The sequence below is a fragment of the Gopherus flavomarginatus genome, chromosome 3 (genome assembly GCF_025201925.1).
Source record: "Gopherus flavomarginatus isolate rGopFla2 chromosome 3, rGopFla2.mat.asm, whole genome shotgun sequence".
NCBI classification, from domain to species: domain Eukaryota; kingdom Metazoa; phylum Chordata; order Testudines; family Testudinidae; genus Gopherus; species Gopherus flavomarginatus.
Genome location: NC_066619.1, coordinates 121,941,145 through 121,961,219, shown reverse-complemented (window position 1 = coordinate 121,961,219; position 20,075 = coordinate 121,941,145). Strand labels below are relative to the sequence as shown.

The window sequence follows — 20,075 nt, the reverse complement described above, 5'->3', positions numbered from 1 at the left end:
AACTAGTAGTAGGATCATTAATAAAGTTACTATGCAGACAAGCTACTACATTTCTGTCTCCAGAGAATGAGATCAATTAACCAGCAACATTAACAAAATGTGGGTGTTTTTTTAACAATCTATTTTCTTTAACTTAAAAACAATTGATTTTCAGTAACATGATACGAATTTAATTACTGCATATACTCGTTCATTAGCCAGTTCATTTATAAGCCCATCCCCCCCAAAATGGATAGGTAAAAATAGCAAAAACTGTATGACGCTTTCATAAGCCACCCTATATTTCAGGGGTTGGAAAACTTTGGCTTCCAGACCGTCAGGGTAAGCCGCTGGTGGCTCGGGACGTTTCGTTTACTTCCAGCATCTGCAGCCATGGAGCCCCTCACCAACCTATGGCTGTGGTTCGCCGTTCCCAGCCAATATGCCCCTTCCCGCAGATCCCATTGACTGGCAACGGTAAACCGCAGCCACAGGGAGCTGAGGGGCTCCATGCCTGCAGATGCTCCAGGTAAACAAAATGACAATGTATTAATCAGGGATCGGCAACCTTTGGCACACGGCCCACCAGGGTAAGCACCCTCACAGGCTGGGCCGGGATGTTTACCTGCCGCGTCTGCAGGTTCGGCCGATCATGGCTCCCTCTGGCCTTGGTTCGCTGCTCCAGGCCAATGGGGACAATGGGAAGTGGTGGCCAGCACATCCCTTGGTCCGTGCCGCTTCCCAGCATCCCCACTGGCCTGGAGTGGCTAACTGTGGCCACTGGGAGCCGCGATGGGCCGAACCTGTGGACGCAGCAGGTAAACAAACTAGCTCGGCCCACCAGGGTGCTTACCCTGATGAGCCGTATGCCAAAGGTTGCCAGTCTTGTATTAGATATTCAATTCAATGTTTCCATAGAGTTTAAAATCATCAAATTTTGGTGTAGACCCATTTATAAGCCGACCCCCGCTCTTTGATGCGTCATTTTTTAACCAAAAATATTCGGCTTATGAACGAGTATATATAGTAAGTGTTTGTTTTTTCAGTTCTCAAGAAGTTAGACATTTTACTAGGCAGGCGGACTGCTACATTTCTACCTCAGGGAGAGAGCCTTCCTGCTGCATAGCAAAAAGACCTTTCCTCCCCCACGACCCTCAAGCCACAATATGACACGAGAGGGACAGAGTTTGTCTCACTTGTTGGCCAGCCCGGCCCCCTGATGACAATCAACGTCTCCCCCGCAGGCACGCTCACCCAGTCCCCCTCCCCCAAACTGGAACAGCCTGGGCAGCCAGGAAAGACGCATGTCCCTTGCCCCCAATTTCTTTTGTGTTTTTCTGCATGGAGGGCACAAAAATATGGAGGCCATATGAAGTATTCTGCTGTGTGTGCATTTCCTGATGTATCAGTTGTTTCTGTAAGGAAGACATTCCCTTCTTCTGTTGTCACACAAGCATGTACAACAGGATCATTGTGGACGTTACTCCACCCATCAAGACTCAGATTAACAATTTTACCCTCTAGACGTTTTGCATGCTGGTCACTTTCTTTTTCAAACACTTTTTATCCAGCAATTTGCCTGCGACATCTGCTCCGTTGTGTGGACTGTATCCTGGTCTTAATGACTGAACCATGTTAATAAAGTGGGAGTTCTCAATCATACTTAAAGGAGAGTTTGTTGCATAAACAAACTGGGCATTTTTTTCATCAGTTACCTCTTTTTGTAATCTGCTGGTTCTTTATCACAAATTTATCTATTTATCTGTTCTTACATTTATCTCCAGACTTCTTCTCCTTGTCCAGATCTATTCCACCCTCAACAATCTTCTGTTCATTGAACTTTTTGAAACTTTGCACTTTCACAGAGAAGTAAGGGATTGACTCTCTGTACACAAATTTGCAGAGGGATGATAGGGTTGAGGTCTGTTTGTTTGTTTTATTTAAAAACATTTTTGTTAACAAGCATGTTACCTCTGGTGACACGAATCCACAGTTTGAGAACTGCAAAACTAAGCATCTCTGATGGTATCTTCTAAGATTAACTTAAATAATCTATACAGACGCCCCTGAACCCCCATTAGATTGGGTCCCTAATCCGTGAACTATTGGAACTCATTTACAAAACTTTTTCTTAAACATCACATAACTCTATTGTCATACTATAGAATTAGAATTTATAACCCGTATTCCATAATGAGAGATCTTTGAGCTATAATGTATCTTAATGAAAACTATCTTTAGATAGGTTTTTTCCTCAAAAAGCGTTTTATCAAAAACATAATTTAAATAATAACTGTTTGTTTGTTTTTTGTTTTTTGTTTTTTTAAAAACCAAAACACTGTTATGTTTTGTTTTTATCCACCCTGATACAAAGCATATCATGGGATAAGAGCGAACATCCTCTCCTGGATCAGTAACTGTGTAAAAGATAGGAAACAGAACATAGAAATAAAATGGTCAGTGTTCACAATCAAGAGAGTTAAGTAGCAGGGTCCCTCAAGTATCTGTACTGGGACCAGTGCTGGTCAACATATTCATAAATTATCTGGGAAAAGAGATATTCAGTGAGGTGGCAAAATTTCAGATGATGCAAAATTACTAATTAAGTCCAGAGCTGACTTTGAAAAGTTACAAAGGAATCTAATTAAACTTGATGACTGGCCAACAAAATGGCAGATGAAATTCAATGCAAAAGAATGTACACTGGAAAAAGTTCTCAACTATACATACAAAAGTCTGGGGTCTAAATGAACTGTTACCACTCAAGAAAGAGATCCTGTAGTCTTTGGATAGTTCCCTGAAAACATCCACTCAGTGTGCAGCAGTAGGAAAAAAAAGAAAAAAAGGATGATAAAGTTAGGAACCATTAAGAAAGAGATAATAAAATAGAAAATATCATGCCACTATATAAAGCCAACTATATAAAGCCACAGTATTCCCACACCATGAATACTGTATGGAGTTCTGGTTACCCCATCTCAAAAAAGCTTTTTACAATTGGAAAAGGTACAGAGATGAGCAACAAAAATGATTAGGGATATAGAACAGCTTCCATATGTGGAAATATTTAAAAGACTGGGTTTATTCAGCTTAGAAAAGAGACAACTAAGGGAAGATACGATAGAAGTCTATAAAATCATGGAGGGGATGGAGAAAGTGAATAGGGAAATGTTATTTTGCCCCCTTCACCTAACACAAGAACTAGGGATCACCTGATGAAATTAATAGGCGGCAGGTTTAAAACACACAAAAAGAAGTACTTCACACAGCACAGTCAACCTGTGGAATTTGTTCTCATGGGATATTGTGAAGGCCAAAAATAGAACTGGGTTCAAAAAAGAATTAGTTCCTGGAAGATAGGTTCATCAATGGCTGGATCACTTGAAATTGCCCTGTTCTGTTCATTCCATCTGAAGCATCTGACACTGGCCACTGTTAGAAGGTAGGTTAATGGTTTACTATGGGGCTAACAAATTCTGCAATGGCTTCTCACTCTGAGTTGGGTAGTGTCAGAGGCTGCTGTAACAGCAGTTTACTCTGCTTGTATAGAGGAGCCAGCAGAAAAGGCGATGGCTAGCTCTGTCAGCTAATTGTGTGCTAGTTTTTTCCAGTCTGAGAAAAGAAGCAGTAAGCTGTACATGGGAACCTTTGAAATGTTTCAGGGCAGGCTTCTCCGTACTATTCTTTTATAGCTCCTCAGCAAACAATTCTTTAACTCTAGCGTTTTTTTCAAAGGATCTCATGAAGCTCCCCAATGTAGAAATAGGAATAGAGTCTTGCCAAGAGATTCATGCCCCTTGAACTTTTCTTTTTACATAAAGACCCGAGAGCAGCCACAGTCTATCTTTGAAAGACTGTAGTATGTCCTTTCAGATACCTGTCTCTGCTTTCTCTGTGCCTGGATAGGCTATCACAGTGAGTCAATTTAGAATGACGGGATCAAATCAGTCCCATGTAAATGCTCCCATGCAGCTTTCTGTATTTGATATGTTAATGTGTGCCATGAACTTCACCACCAAACTGGTGAACGCAGATCAGATAGCAGCTTTGTTGTAAAAACCTGGAAAAATGCCCAGGTAAAAACTCTGCCCTAATTTTCTCGTGTTCATTTTGGAAGAACCTTTGATACAGCAGCTTTGGGAGGGAAAAGAGGGCAAAATATTTCTCCGGGAGGGAGGTTTCTGGAGACTTGATTATAGATGTTTGGCAGTGTGACCGGGGAATAGATTTCTGCTCTGGGACATGGTAAGGGATAGACCAGTTAGGAGATTTATCTTCTCTCTGAGCTTCTCTGTGATGGATTTTCAGATCAGTATTAGGGATTAATCTCTCTATTTCTGGGACCTTTGCACTCATAAGGTGACAAAGAGAAGGGTTCTGGAGACTTTCAGAGACCGATGCTCTTGCACAAATTAAGCCTTGCAAAGGGAGAGGTTCTACCTTTGCCTGTGTCCTCCAGCTCCCTTAATCACCAAGGCATGCCTCAAGAGATCATTCACCTATCTAGTATATTGGGGTTCTCTAGCAATTTGCAGCATGAAATACAATTCTGCAAGCTTTAATGTATTTACTTTTTAACAAAGGACAGCCATTTGAAGACAATGCAGCTTGAACAGCTCAGTAGATGTGTGAGGGTGTGGGTCCTGCATACAGCTATTTGATGTTTTCCTTGGCAGCCCTGGATTCTGGTGACTTTATGACATAGGCCTAGTAAATATTTACCTTCACGTCAAAATTAGATCTTACGTATTCCTACATTCTTCTACTAGGACAGATGCTAGGAACTCTGGTCCCTCTGTCTTAGCCTCATCACAGCAATGAAAGAACTTGCAAAAAGTGTCATAGTTCATGGCTTCCCTAAAATCTAAAGAGGCACATGACTTTTTAAATGGCATACTATTAATATAAATTTTCAGTTGGCACTCTAGGCTACAGCACAGGTGATAACTATGCCTGCTAAAAGAATCTTTTTCAAACCATACTACTTTTTCTCCTTCTGTGTGAGAATATATGAGGACCTAGAGATGGTCTTGAACTAAGAAGTTGAATGTATACATCTTAGCATTGTGTGGAGGAAGATGGGAATGAAATTGCTTTTTCTGGAGTTGCATGCTCATCTACAGGCACAGTATCTTTAGAAGCATTGGGATCGAAGATATTAATCTTTTAATTCATATGTTTGTGCATTCTGGAGCACAGCGTGTTGAAGAATTTGCGTGTCTTGTATACCTATTTAGCAGAGAATCTACAGTTGAATGAAAGTAAACAGGTAGCAATACATGTCTGTGAGACTTTTGTATGATTCCTGTGTGGCTTCTAAAAACAGCTGGTCCTGCTGTGTATTCATGATGATCAAGGTGAAAATTGAAAAGCGTATTGTGTGGCACACTTAAAGTCCAGTATCAGAATTAAAAATTTTCATTTACAGCAGTGGTTCTCTCATTGTCATACTGGGGATTGCTTCTTTGGCACATTCTCTTATGGACCATGTTTTGTTGTAGAGTTTCTTAGTCCCAACTGCACCCTTTTTCTGTGGCAAATATAATGCCTGGTCAGATGACAGTAATATTTACAACAGAATTAGGAGATGAGATGAAAATAAACTCACTTCATTGGAGCGGATAAGACACTTGGTTTATTCTTTCCTTTTCTCCTCTTGTTAATACCTTCTCATTTTGTATTTGTTCTGTTTTTTCCCCTGTCCAGAGATGCAGGTTTTGGCATTTTAGTTCAGGTTCTCTCTCTTTACTGCCTGCAGTTGTCATATAACCTTGGTAAAGCTCCCTCTGCTGGACACTCACCAGACTGCTATGTTTGTGATCACCACACTGGGGCACTTTAAACTGTGTGCTCTTAGACCAATGGAAGCTTGAGTCGGTTGCAGTACTCTCTCTTTTTCCTTGATCTCTCTGGTGCGCTTTCTAGGCACAGGCTTTATCCTTCACAGAAATAAGACCTGACAGCTGCTCTAGGTCCCCCAGGACTAGTGCGGGACCCTCCCCCCCATACCTTAAGCGCAGGCTTTCCCAGGATTCAGACATTGTGAGAGCTCTGGGTTTACAGTTCACTTCTTCAAGGTCACACAGACCGATCACACTTTACTTTAGTTATTTCCTCAGCTGGTCTTGCAGTTCAAAAAACTCTTTGCTATGAAAGCATGCCCCTCTCTCTTCTGCCCAAGCTTGTGTGTGTGTGGGAGCAGTAAAAGTGGATGTTGAATTTTGAGTTCTCCCTGAGCCTCTCAAGATCTGTGGCCTTTTAAGACTCAAAATTAACACCTCACTTCTTTGTTCCCCTGTGTGGGGATTTTCCACTTTTCAGGCCCAGACCCCTAAGACAGATTGGCTTATACAACACCCATAACAGGCTCTGATCTGGGCCAGATACTCCCCCTCCCTGCCATGCAATGGCTTCCAAGTGAAGATATTGCCCTGTTGACCTCTGTACCCTCTCACCAGAAGATCGTTGCAGGACAGGAACACAGAGGGTACTCAGTAGGCTTCTAGGAAAGGGAGAACCAGATCTCTTCAGACAGAACCTGCTTCAAAAAAAGCCGAGGTCTTCTCAAGGGCCAACCGTTTGAGACCTCATGTCACCGTCTCACCTGCATGTGAAAGAGCTGACAAAAAATTATGTTCCAGTGAAAAATTCAGATTTTTTGTTTACACACCCTCTTCCTAACTTTTTGGTGGTTGATGCTCTCAACAAGCACAGCAGATATCATTCCAAGGCAACATTTTATGATGGAGGACCAAGAATGCACAGATGTCTTTGATTGCAAGTGTTACTCTTTCATGATGCTACAGTACAAGATTGCAAATTACCAAGCTTTAATGTTAAAGTGTAATCACGTCAACTACAGCAAATGTAATTTATTGAGTATCTGTCTGCTTGAATCATCAGAAACCGACCAGTGGAACGTGATCATCACTAAGGATCAGCTCCTAACAAGGGCCTTGTTACAGGCCTTGCTGGATGCAGCTGATATTGCAGCTTGCTCTGTTTCTGTAGCAATTGTCATGCATCAGGGGTCTTGGCTACTGTTCAGACCACCATAGAGGACGTTCCCTTTGACATATGTAAGCTCTTCAGTGAGTCTGCTGGTTAGTCCTTGGCACACCCTCAAGGGTTCAAGGTCCACACTGCTCACCTTGGATCCACACACTTGTGCAAAGAGTTAGCAGGTCACAGATGGCTCAGAGATCCTGACCAGTCTAATTCCGTACCTTCCATCGATCTACTGAGTCACACAAGAAGAGATCTAAATATCAGAAAAGTAATCCGTCTTCTGTATTGATCACTACTACCCTGCCTTCCTCTGCTGATCATCAATGTTGGTGTTTTTGGTTGAGGATCTGGAACAGCTCCAACTTCAGATTCTATCAGATCTCAAGCTACTTTCATGGCACTGTTAAAAACATGTAGCAGTTGCAGAAATTTGCTGAGCTGCCATTTAGGCTTCCATTCATATTGTTTCCAAACATTATACACCTCTGCCCTGACGTAACATGGGTTCGCATATAGCGCGGTAACCCCAGGGCTCTGGCAGCGGGGGTAACCCCAGGGCTCCGTCTGCTGGGGGGAGCCCCAGGCCCTTTAAATCACCGCTGGAGCCCTGCCGCCGCCGCTACCCCAGAGCTGCAGCAGCGGGGCTTGGCCAGCAATTTAAAGGGCCCAGGCTCCCTGCAGCGGTCAGAGCTATTTAAATCGCCGCGTAGAGCCCTACCGCCACTACCCTGATATAATGGGATTTCACCTGTAACGCAGTAAGGATTTTTGGCTCTCGAGGACCGCGTCGTATCAGGGTAGAGATGTACTTTAGTGTACACCTCTAGAGCAGATATGCCTCTCAGCACTGCGGTTCTGTCGTCAGTCTTAGAATCTTCTCCGACACTTCTGCCTTCTTCAGGAAATACTGCTTGGGCGTCATCTGGAGTGGCACACCCAAAGGGACATGATTTGAAAAAGGAGAGGTTGTTTACCTTATACAGGAATTGGAGTTCTTTGAGATGTTTGACCCTATGGGTGCTGCTCCACTGCCTGCTTTCCATTCTCTCTGTTTTGGAGTAGGACCTGAGGGGTGATTCATCCACATGGCTCTCTATCTCCTCAGTATGGGGTATGAGGATGCCTGGAGCACATGAGTGGGCCAAAAAGGCACCGCTGCCAAAAATCTGCTATCAAAGGTGCATGGGATAAATGTGCACCTGAGTAAAGTGCCATAGGGACAAATACCTTGAACTCCACTTACTGTACGATGTAAGTAACCTCGCCTTTCCCATATCACTATTAAATCCACAGACTGCTTTTATATCCCACCTCGCTACTGACAGTACGCATGGCAAGAAAACCCCAGTGTCCTGCTATGACACAACATACACACAACTCTGTGTTGAAATGATGCAGACTGGAAACCTGTCGGTAGAGTTACACTTCTTTCCTTTGACAACACACATGGGGGGGACTCAGACCCAGATTTCTTCATAGCACAGTCACAGCTCTGTAATGTGCTTTAAACAAATTCCCAGGCCTGTTCATATCACAATCACAGCTCTTCCAAGCTGTTCCAACTTATTTCTCCACCATTTAACATGCTCGCCTAACACAGTGAATGCAGCTGGAGTAGATGCAGATAATTTCCAGTAGCTGTTCCCAGCTTTTAAGATTGTGTTAGATTAAGCTTGTTAAAACTGTGTGTACGTTTACCGTAATTCTGTATTTCCTGGTTTTCAGAAGTTTGAATTTTGCCAAACTTGCCCACTATCACTGGGCATCCTTAACTCTGCATTAATGAACCTTTTTGCCATTTAATTTTTCTGCATTCATGTTTATGTCTTGCCTTTGAATTTCAATTTAGAGGATCTGGTAGAAAGGTTGCTAGTAACTAGTTCTGCTTATGCTTGCATTCACAGTTCATAGTATCAGTGTCCCAGGATGAGACTTTTAAGGGAATTGTTGCTCAGCTTCTCCCTGTGCTGGGCTTAGCTCACATTTCTGGGTCTTAGAAGTCACATGGTAGAAAGTTGAGAGTATGCCTGGAGGAATATAAAGGGCAAGCTGAAGTTAAGAAGAAGTGGAGCTCTCCTTAGCCTCCAAGCAGACAGCCTGAGTATGCAACCCTGCAGGGAGCAGGCTGAGAAGTCTGGAAGTCAGTATGGTGGAGGAAGGCTCCAGCAGAAGGGAGTAGAAAGACAGATGACCTGGGAAGCCAAGAGGGAGTAGATACTCTTGTAGGAGACTCCAGGTCAGGAGAAAGGGCATGAGTTTTTTTTTTGAAAAGTTCAAACTATAAATCAGTTCTTGAAGAGTAGGGATTGAAATCCTGTTGGAAGTGGTTTTGATGCACTGGCTGGTGAGTTGGCCCACTGGCTTGCAGTGTACTTAAAGTTGCCTCACAGAGCGTGTTGCAGCATACCTCAGGAACGTGAAAGGGTACAGAATAGCAGGCTGAGGCCAGGTATATCCAAAGTACACGTGATTGTGAATAGAACACACGTTTCTAATCAAACCTAAAGCAATCTGGCTGACAGTTCTGTCTTCAGAAGACTTATTTCCCCTCCGTATGTGAGAAGTTAATAAAGGGGAAAACAAACACATCAAGTAAACATTTTAATTAACAATCAAAATACATAATTTTATACAGTTCTAGATTTGTGTTTGCATGATGCATGATTTTTGCAAAATACACCATTATAGTAAAATGCAGTGGAGGGAGTCCCACTGCTCAACAGTAGACCAGTTCTATCCTTTATTGGTTCTGAATGGTAGCGGTAACACAGTATATTCATAATAAGCTTTTATTTAGTGCTTCTCATCCTTAGATCTCAAATAGCCTTACAAAGGAAGATAAGTGTCCTTATTACCATTTTACAGATAGTGGAACTAAGGCAGAGAGTTGAATTGAGTTGGTCATACAGCAGGTGAGTGGTAGTGCAGTGAGTCCCAGTCCAGTGCACTATTTGCTTGTTGGGACAGGACTGATACAGCTTGGCTTCTGTGGTGTGTTGAAAGTCTTATCCTAGGTCTTTGGGGCTTTCAGCTCATTTAAAAATAAAGAGTTGTAAAAATGAGGCTTTATTAGTCCACCATGTCATCATAAATAAAGTGAGGAACACAATGAATATTGATGGTAGTCTGCCATTTTTTTTGTTGCTGCAGATTGTGTGTGCAAGTACTGTATGGTGTTCTTCCAAATAACTTGATTGTACTCCTTACCTAAAGTTACATATTGGAGTCCTGTGTGAATATTTTCTAAATACAAGTACAGTATAAGTCTCTAGAACTTAAACTGATAAACAACATTTTTGTGTACTTTATTTTCATGAGAATTGTTTATGTACGTTAACTCTTGTCTTCCTCTTCTTTCTCAGAGAACCCAAGCTGCGTTGCAAGCAGTGAATGCTGTGCAGTCTGGAACCCTAGCCCTTACAGGTGCTCCTGCTACTGAGGGTGGACTCCTTCCAGGTCAAAGTTCTGTTCTCCGAATTATTGTTGAAAACCTTTTCTACCCTGTCACTTTGGAAGTGCTGTATCAGGTAACCAGGTGTGGGGAGAGGAAACAAATGGTTATTAAAGAATATCTGTAATTCTAGTGTAAATCCAGTAATCCTTTGTCCCAGCATTGTACTTTGGGTGTTAAACTTGTATGAGGATTGCCACTTCAAGACGAACTGTAGTCAGTTATTATAGAACCATGTTTGAATGGATTTAATTCAAAATGGCAAATTTATTCTTACTAGTGACACTCTTCCATGCCGCCTTTTGATCCTCCTGCTTCTTTGGATACGGACTTCTAAACAGCATGTTGAGGAAGAAACAGCAAAACTGGAATGCTTTATTGTTACTTTTTCTGCCAATTTTTTGATAGTTCATACCTGGGCATAAGAATTTATGTAAATATTCATTGTCATCATCATTTTTTGGACTGTCAGACTGACATAATTTTATTTTAGTTGTAATATTTTCCTATAAATAACCTAATTTATATGGATTTGAAGGAAGTGTATGTTCTAGAAACTGTATACTTAGCCCCTGGGTAAGGGGAAGTGCTTTATCAGCAGTGACCCTCTGGTTAAGTTAAGATGCATGATGAAAAGACTAATAGAGATTCCTGTTTGGTCCTTTACCAAAGAGATGATGGCTGTAGTGTAGGAACTGTAAGCTTGAGAGGCCTAAAAACTAGATGAGTGGTTAGGGTGATCAGTCATAGGTAAGGCTATGTGTTAGTCACACTTACTTTTAGTAAGTCACTGACAGATCATGGGCCCTAAACAAAAATTCATGACGCGTGACCTGTCCGTGACTGGTGCTAAAAATACCTGCCCCGACTAAAACTTGGGTGTGGGGGCCGTGCATGCTGGAGGTGTAGGGGCTGGGGCCAGTGGGCAGTCTGGGGGAGGTGGCCCGGGACCACCGCTGGTACTGGGGGAGGAAGGGGGGTGTGGCTGGGCTGGCAGGGGCTTCCTAGCCGGCTCTGTGTCATTAGAGCTCCTAGGCGGTGGGGGCAGGGGCTGTGCACCTTCTGCCACAAGCACCAGCTGCCGCAGCTCCCATTGGCAGGAAACCACAGCCAATGGGAGCTGCGGGGGCGGGGCCTGCAGGCAGTGTGGAGACCCTCCACTGCCTAGGAGCTGCACGGGGGCCATGCCAGTGGGAGCTGGGGAGGGCCCCCCCCCAGGTACACACCACCACCCCTCCCCTGACTTCCCCAACTCCCTGCCCTCAGTCCTGAGCCTCCTCCCACAAACCCAAACTGCTACTGCTGACCCAGGGGCTGCCTGGCTCAGGCAGCCCCTGAGCCAGCACCAGACACTGCAGAAGTCACGGAAAGTCACGGAATCTGACTTCTGTGATCTCCATGACAGACTCACAGCCTTAGCCATAGGTTTGTGGTTGACCATATTGACAGTGGATGGGCATACATTCAACCTTTCCTTTTCATTCTAATGTTTAAAAGACTAATCCATGTTCTTGCCTCCATTCTCGATTACTGTAACCACCTATGCATCGTTACCCATTGTTACCCATATCGCTGACCCCCAGTTGGTCCAGAGATCAGCAGCCACGTTATTTTCCTCATCTGTTGACCAGATCATTGTTCTTCCTTCTAACTAGCCCTATGGGTTTCTTCACATCCAATGTATATGTTTAAATTTACTGTCCATGCCCTGCACAACTCTGCTCACACTTGGATCTAGTGTTTTGTTACATTCCTCCTTGCTGTTCTTCCAACAACATTCCCTTTCCTTCTTCCACTCCCCTTTCTGCTGTCTTGCATGCAGTGTCGTATGCATGGATATTCTCCATTTCCAATGTGTTCCCCACATTCTTCTTATTCAGATCCTTTTTTATTTTTTTAATTTTTTTGGTTACTGTGCCACCAAGGAGGACTAGTCAGCAACCAGGACCCCATTATACTAAGCTCTGTACAAACACAGAACAAAAAGATGGCCCCTGCCCCGAGGAGATTACAACATAAGTATAAGACAAGAGATGACAGAGTGAAGTGGAAAGAGGGGAAAACTTGTGTTCAGTTTCTCCTTCTACAGAGTCTTACATGGATCGTCTGTCTTTCTGTGTAAGCTATCTGAGGCAGGGATATCGTCTTGTACACACTGATTACTTTTTGACAAATTATATAGCATTTTGAGCTTCAGATATCATGGACAGTTATTTTTGTGGTTTCCAATAAACATGGCTACATGAGATGTTTAGAAGAGATCTTCGGTTACTGAACCCATAGAATTCATCCAGCTTTGCTCCTAGTACTTCAAGCTGTCATAGAATCATAGAAGATTAGGGTTGGAAGAGACCTCTCCCCCAGCTTAGTGTCATCTGCGAACTTACTGAGGGTGCAATGCATCCCATCATCCTCAAAGACAGCTTGTGAATCCCTGCTCTCAACTGCTTTGTGAAACTCCACTTCTCAAACCAAAACTCCCATGTATTCCATCATCTCTGGAGGTCTAGAGCAAAGGCTCTCTCTCTTTATGCCAGTTCTGAGCAAGATCTGTGGCATGTAGCTTGACAAACAGTGACTGTTGCTCTTGGAGAGAATTAACTTTTGATTTTTTTTTGGCGGATGGGGAGGAACTTAGTGGCTAGTAGAAAATATATTTTATGAACTTGTCCCCAATACATGTATTCTGATAAACTGAGAAGTATTTTGTTCATTTCTAATATAAAATTATTATTGAAAAACAGTATCTCAAGAGCTGAAATTGTGTACTGTAGCTGAATTTTTATTTTATTTATTTAAGATTTTCTCCAAGTTTGGAACTGTCTTGAAGATTATCACCTTCACAAAGAACAATCAGTTTCAGGCCTTGCTTCAGTATGCTGATCCAATGAATGCACATTATGCCAAAATGGTAAGCATAAAGGTGTACATCTGACCTATTTAGTCAATATAAAATAAATTACAAAAACATTCTTTACATGTAAATAGTTTTGCTATGAGCTGCACCAGTGTTAGGGTTTCTTGACACTCTCTAGTAGTAATTAAATTCTCTTGCTCAAAGTAGCTTTGGTGTTTTGTAATTATAGAGAATGATTTGATGAATCTTAGTACTTTTACTACTAATTATGCATTACTGGTCTTGAATAATTTCACCTGTCTACCTGGTTGCAGGCTAAGGCTAGTACAGTAACTCCTCGCTTAACGCTGTAGTTTTTTTTCTTGAAAAAATGTGACTTTAAGCAAATTGTGAAGCTTGGTTGAGGTGGTGAAGTTAGAGGGTGGGATATTTCTCAGGGAATGCCTTGCTGCTAAATGATGAACTAGCATTCGGCTGAGCCCGCAAGGGTTAACACATTGTTAATGTAGCCTCCCGCTCTACAAGGCAGCATGAATGGAGGGAGGGGAGACAGCATGGCAGACAGGGACACACACCCTGTGTGTAGGAGAGAGGGAGAGATGCACATTGCCCCTTTTAAGTATGCTGACCCCACTCTAAGTACATTGCCTTTAAAAAAAATTAGGAAGTTGTTGCAGCCAGAAAGCTCTCTCTGTCCTGAGCCCTCTCCTGTCCCCATCCTGCCCTATATGGAGAAGGGGTAAGCAGGAGGCAGGAGTAGGGAGGAGGAGGACACCCTGACATTAGCCCCCTGTTCCCCTCTCATCACCCCTGCACAGCAAGCAAGGAGGCTCCCGGGAGCAGCTCCAAGGCAGAGAGCAGGAGCAGCAGAGGGCAGTGGGGGGAGGGACAGATGAACTGCTGGCAACTGGTAGCCTGCTGGACAGCTGCTGCACAGGAAACGTAGGGGAGCGGGGAGCTGAGGTAGGGGCTGCGGGTCCACCCTGGTTCCAAGCCCCCATGAGCTAGCTACAACGGGCTGCTCTTCCATCAATCAGTGGAGAAAGCAGGCGACTGCTAAACAACGTTATAAGGGAGCATTACACATCTTTAAACGAGCATGTTCCCTAATTGATCAGCAATGTAACAACAAAACAACATTAACCAGGATGACTTTAAGTGAGGAGTTACTGTACACTGCAATTACTGGAATATTTTATTTTTTTTATAACTGATCCCCAGTCCATATACTGCCTGCTGATTCCAAAATCTGTCAAACTTTTCTTACCTGTAATTAACCCCAGCATTTTACTGAGTAGAAAGAGAAGGAATAAGGGAAAAATACATTTAGTTTCTTTATATGTCATGTTGGCTTTGCTGAAAAATACTAGATACATTAGTTGCCAGTTTTCATGATCATAAAAAGATTTTTGTTAAATTGAAACAAAATGATTTAAATGTTTAGAAATACAATCTGGTACTTAAATTTTATGGAAAATAGCACAAAACTGATGAATCATGTAGATGCTTTCCTGTTTTCTTCCAAAGCTACCTAGTTGGCTTCTAAACATGTACAACCCTACACTTACCTCCTTATTGTAATACTACGTCACTAAACAAGGGAACAAAACCCTAAGCATGCTCAGTTTTGCAAATAAATGACCCATAAAGGTGGAAAGAACAGTCATTGTCTTAATTTGGGGTGGAGATATAAACCTTCAAAATACTTCTCTAAGATGGATCCTTCGAGTTGCCATTATAAAACATGGAGTGATTTTTCCCATTTCCCTGTTTCTCATAATGTGAGCCTTATTTCACTGTATTTCCTTCATGTTGACCCTGTCATTGCTTAGATACAAGGTGCACAAACAAGATATGCAGTAAACTAAGGAGGAGACAGAATAGTAATGGATACCATAGTGATAGTCTTCTATAAGAACAGACACCACTAGCTTTCTCCTGGACACAGCTAATAATTCCCTCTATATATCTATTTAATTTCTAGCATGTAGAGTGGATTTGACTACTCAGGCACCAGGTTAAAGAAAATTAATATGTAAACAAAGAAACAAGCATCCAAAATAAAATATTCTATGGCTTTTATTTTGAAGGAATGGATAATTTATTTAAGAGGGTGATGAGTGAGAGAGAGTAGGTGACCAAATATTCATAATTTGGTAGAGTGGGCAATATAATACCGTATCTAGCATGGAACTTAAGTCCTTGCCCTTGTTTTATTTATTTGCTAGGTAAAATAGTTTCTTTGTCAGTAAGCATATAGTCATTTTGTAGCTTGCTGGATTCTGAATTGTGACAGCAAGGTGAAATTTCTTAATGTGCAATATTTTTCCTGTTTAATTCTGTTTTTATAAGACTTAATGTGGTGAGCTGTTAAATTTGAATCTGCTACAAGAAATGTACCTAGTCCAGTATTTTTCTGTATTCCTTTTCCTGCTATTGCAGACTCTTAGCTTCACAATAATTATTCCAGTGTCCTGTGTAAGTCAATCTGCTGGGTCATCAGAACCCAAACACTGCTGAATTCTTTTGTGGGCAGAGGACAATTACATGTCTTGGTAAACAGTTAGTACCAGAGTTCTGAATTCCACAGTAGATTGGCTGAGCAAAATCCAGATCCTGTCAGGGAACAGAATTACATCAGTCTTCCTTTTAATTTGCCACAAATTTGTAACTCCCAGTTGAGTAAAAAAGGAAAGTAGATAACTGGTTAAAAAAACTGATCCTGGGAGTGATGCATTCGCCCTTGGAATTTCAACCTAGTATGTCATTCCTACAAAGTCCTTCTGAATATGGCAGTTCTTCTGGTAGCCCTAGCCTGGGCAAAGGAGCACTTTATTCTTTTTCAAGTGCTTGCTCGTGTCGATTCCAATCTAGTGTTTGAGCACCCACGTGCACAGTTGTTGGAGACTTTTTTGCCTTAGTGGTATCTGTAGGGCCTGCTGTTGCACCCTGTGGAGTGGAGTCTTATGCGCCGGTATATCAGGCGCTGCCGGCCCTACGTCCTCTGTTCCTTCTTACTGCCTGTGACAGTTGTTTGGCGTGCTTGGTATTGCTTAGCAAGAGCATTAGTGATTCTTCACTGTTCAGATTGTTCTCCTTTATTATTTAGTCAGTGATTAGTTAGCTGTTAAGTGTTTTAGTAGTAATTTAGTAGTTAGAGTCCCATCTGAGACTTTGGGGAAGTGGGGCATGCCCCCCTCCAGGACAGACTTTAAGTTGTGTTCTGAGTGCAGACGGCCGATGCCCATCACAGCCCTCACGAGAATTGTCTGAAGTGCCTGGGAGAATCCCATCGAAAAGACAAGTGCCGGATCTGCAGAAGTGCGAGACATTTGATTTAGGGCCCTCCTCAAGGAGGCTGCATGGTACTTCAGCATCGGCACACAGTGCACTGCCAGCACTCGCCGGTACTGAAGAAGCAGCCTAAATCGTCTGGTCTGCAGTCACCATGCATTGGAGCTTTCGGGCAAAGGACATGAGCTAGGCCTCGTGCCCGCAATGGAGGCTCTTGAGGGTACCACTGTGGTCAAACCTCCTAGCCCAGCCAGGGACCCATCCCTGAATCCGGGGAGCAGTAGGGAGTCCTGGCCTATCGTATTGCCATCTGCACCTGAAGTGGGCCCAGCGAGCAAAGAACATATAGGCCGACCGGCACTGCAAACGCTTGGCCAAGACACCAGATCAAATGACCACGCCGGTGATGAGAACTTCCTGGACCACAGGCATTGTTCCCCTTCGCCACGTCCGAAGACCCTGGTACTGCAACCCAGGTCTCCAGATCTCCAGCGCCACGGTCTTGGCTGACAAGACACGGGACTCCAGAGTCACGACACCAGTCCCCATGTTCTTGGTACTGATGGTCCTCCTGCCAGAGATCACCAAGGTGCCAGTTGCCATTGCCTTGCAGGTCGCCTAGGCGTCTGTCTCCTCAGATGCAAGACTGTTCCTGATTTCAGCACCGGTCGCTGGGGCTATGGTACCATTCTTTGGGCAGGAACCGGCCCTTGCCTTCCCCGTACCAGTTACTGCTGAGAGTCAGTCGACAGACTCAGGCTTCCACAGCCCTGTCCTGGTTCCCAGAAGGACAGTGGTCTGGGTTGGAGGGACAGTTAGCCCTTCCCCTGTTTGGGGAGAATCATCTCCCCACGAGGAGCCCACCAAGGCACTGGTATGGGTTCAGAGGCAATGGCCTGCCCAGTGGCAATACTGCAACTTCTGGGGGCTGCCTGTAATGCAGGCACTGAACTCGCATTGTTCCTTCCAGGCAGCATCCTACAAGCTGCCCCCAACACAGCCAGCACCAGCATTGGAGCAAGAGGCTAAATCTGAGATGGTGACCCTGAGGGAGGTCCCAGCAACCATGGAACAGTCCTTGGCACAGCAAGGGGATGCTCCCCAACCTTCGGCGGTGCAGTCATCCTCATTGTCCCCAGATGAGGCGGTGGCGGGGCCGTCACATGACTTCAGGAAGCACCAAGCCCTCCTTAAAAGGGGTGGCAGTCAGCCTGAACTTGGAGGTCTAGGAGCTAGCTGAGGAGTCTGATGACCTCTTCAGTGTCATTCTCTCCTCTGTCCCAGCCTGGGTTGCATTCACCCAGGGGTCCTGAAGATCGCCAAGTCAATGTGGCAGATCCCATCTTCTTTTCTGCCTTCTTGGATGTGAGAGGAATGGAAGTACTATCCCCCCACAAGGGGTTTTGAATACCTTTACACGTACCCTCCTGCAGGGTTCCTGGTCATGTCTGCCATCAATGAAAGGGCCAGACAGGGCCAGGTGAGTGACAGGCCCAAAAATAAAGATGCCAAGATACTACACTTATTTGGCAGAAAGATTTATTCCACAGTGAACCTCCCAATTTAGGGTCTCTAATCATCAGGCCCTACTTGGCAAGTACAATTTCAACCTTTGGGACTCTGTCGGCAAGTTCAGAGAGCCCTCCCACAGGATCAGGCGCGAGAGTTCGCCACTCTCATAATTGAAGACATTTAATTACCAGTCTTTTTTCCGAAGCCGCTTAAGTCGGAGGAGGAGCAGCACAGGCTACATACCCTGGACATCAGGAGGGCTCTGGCCTTCTACACTGAAAGGAGCAAGCCTTTTTGTGAGACAACACAATTATTTGTGGTTGTGGCCTTAGGCTGAAATGTCAACCTGTTTCCGTCCAGAGGATTTCCTCCTGGATCATGGCCTGCGTTTGCTTTTGCTATAATCAATGAAAGGTGCTGCCCCCGGCAATCGTCACCGCCCTCTTGACCAGGGCACAGGCCTCTTTGGCCCAAGTGCATATCCAAGACATCTGTAGGCGGCCACCTGGTTGTCAGTCCATACCTTCACATCCCACCATGTGCTTTTGCAGCAGGCCCAGGACAATGCTGTCTTTGGTAGAGCAGTACTGCAAGCCTCCAAGCGATGAACTCTGAGCCCATCTCCATAGATACTGCTTGTGAGTTACTTAGACTGGAATCAACATGAGCAAATGGTTACCCACATTTCGGAAGTGTTCCTCGAGATGTGTTCATAGAATATCAGGGTTGGTAGGGACCTCAGGAGGTCATCTAGTCCAACCCCCTGCTCAAAGCAGGACCAATTCCCAACTAAATCATTCCAGCCAGAGCTTCATCAAGCCTGACCTTAAAAACCTCTTAAGGAAGGAGATTCCACCACCTCCCTAGGTAACCCATTCCAGTGCTTCACCACCTTCCCGGTGAAAAAGTTTTTTCCTAATATCCAACCTAAACCTCCCCACTGCAACTTAAAACCGTTACTCCTTGTTCTGTCATCTGGTACCACTGAAAAGAGTCTAGATCCATCCTCTTCGAAACCCCCTTTCAGGTAGTTGAAAGAAGCTCTCAAATCCCCCCCCTCATTCTTCTCTTCTGCAGACTAAATCGTAGTTCCTTCAGCCTCTCCTCATAAGTCATGTGCTCCAGCCCCCTAATAATTTTTGTTGCTCTCTGCTGGACTCTTCCCAATTTTTCCACATCCTTCTTGTAGTGTGGGGTCCAAAACTGGACACAGTACTCCAGATGAGGCCTTACCAATGTCGAATAGAGGGGAATGATCACGTCCCTCAATCTGCTGGCAATGAACCTACTTATACAGCCCAAAATGCCGTTAGCCTTCTTGGCAAAAAGGGCACACGGTAGACTCATCCAGCTTCTCGTCCACTGTCACCCCTAGGTCTTTTTCTGCAGAACTGCTGCCTAGCCACTCGGTCCCTTCTTTGGAGTCTTTCTGTTTTGTGTTGACACACGTATTTCCTGGACAAGATGAGGTTTGCAAAATGCCCTAAAGCTGGAAAGAGTCATGTTGGATCTCCTTCTGGTGTGCAGTTCGAGATTAGGGCTGTCTGCTGAGAAGCCCCCAACTTTTCAATAAAATGGCTGAGAAACTTACCTTGAACTTATTACTCACTAGTGGTGAACTTAATTCATTAAAATTGCATAGTAGCCTATACCCTACAAAGTTTGTTTAGCTCAACTTTTCTTAGATAAGAAATCTTCATGATATAGTCACTCTTCTTAAAAGCTTTTAAAAATCATTTTACTTGTTTTGACTTTGGGCTAACAATATTGCATAATGTGAATCGCTTATCTATAAATAACAATTCTGAAGTTTTTTGGATAGTGTATCTTGCTTTTACTTTCAACAGTTCTGTCTTATTTTATAGGCCTGACTCATTTACGCTAAGCCTGCGTGTACATGCAAAAGTTGTAGCATACTCTCATAGTTAAAGCTGTACAAGTCATACTAATTAGGCAATACAACTCTCCTTGTGC

At 43.8% G+C, this 20,075-nt stretch overlaps 1 protein-coding gene across 2 annotated transcripts in view; it reads left to right on the top strand.

The window, feature by feature from the left end:
- The window catches only part of PTBP3 (polypyrimidine tract binding protein 3), a 104,876-nt gene that overhangs the window by 63,281 nt on the left and 21,520 nt on the right, over positions 1-20,075 (top strand). For both annotated transcript variants that reach the window (XM_050943127.1, XM_050943126.1), the window contains 2 exons: positions 10,350-10,514; positions 13,239-13,349. In XM_050943127.1, the coding sequence (XP_050799084.1) occupies positions 10,350-10,514; positions 13,239-13,349 (276 nt within the window). The remainder of the gene's footprint in view (positions 1-10,349; positions 10,515-13,238; positions 13,350-20,075) is intronic.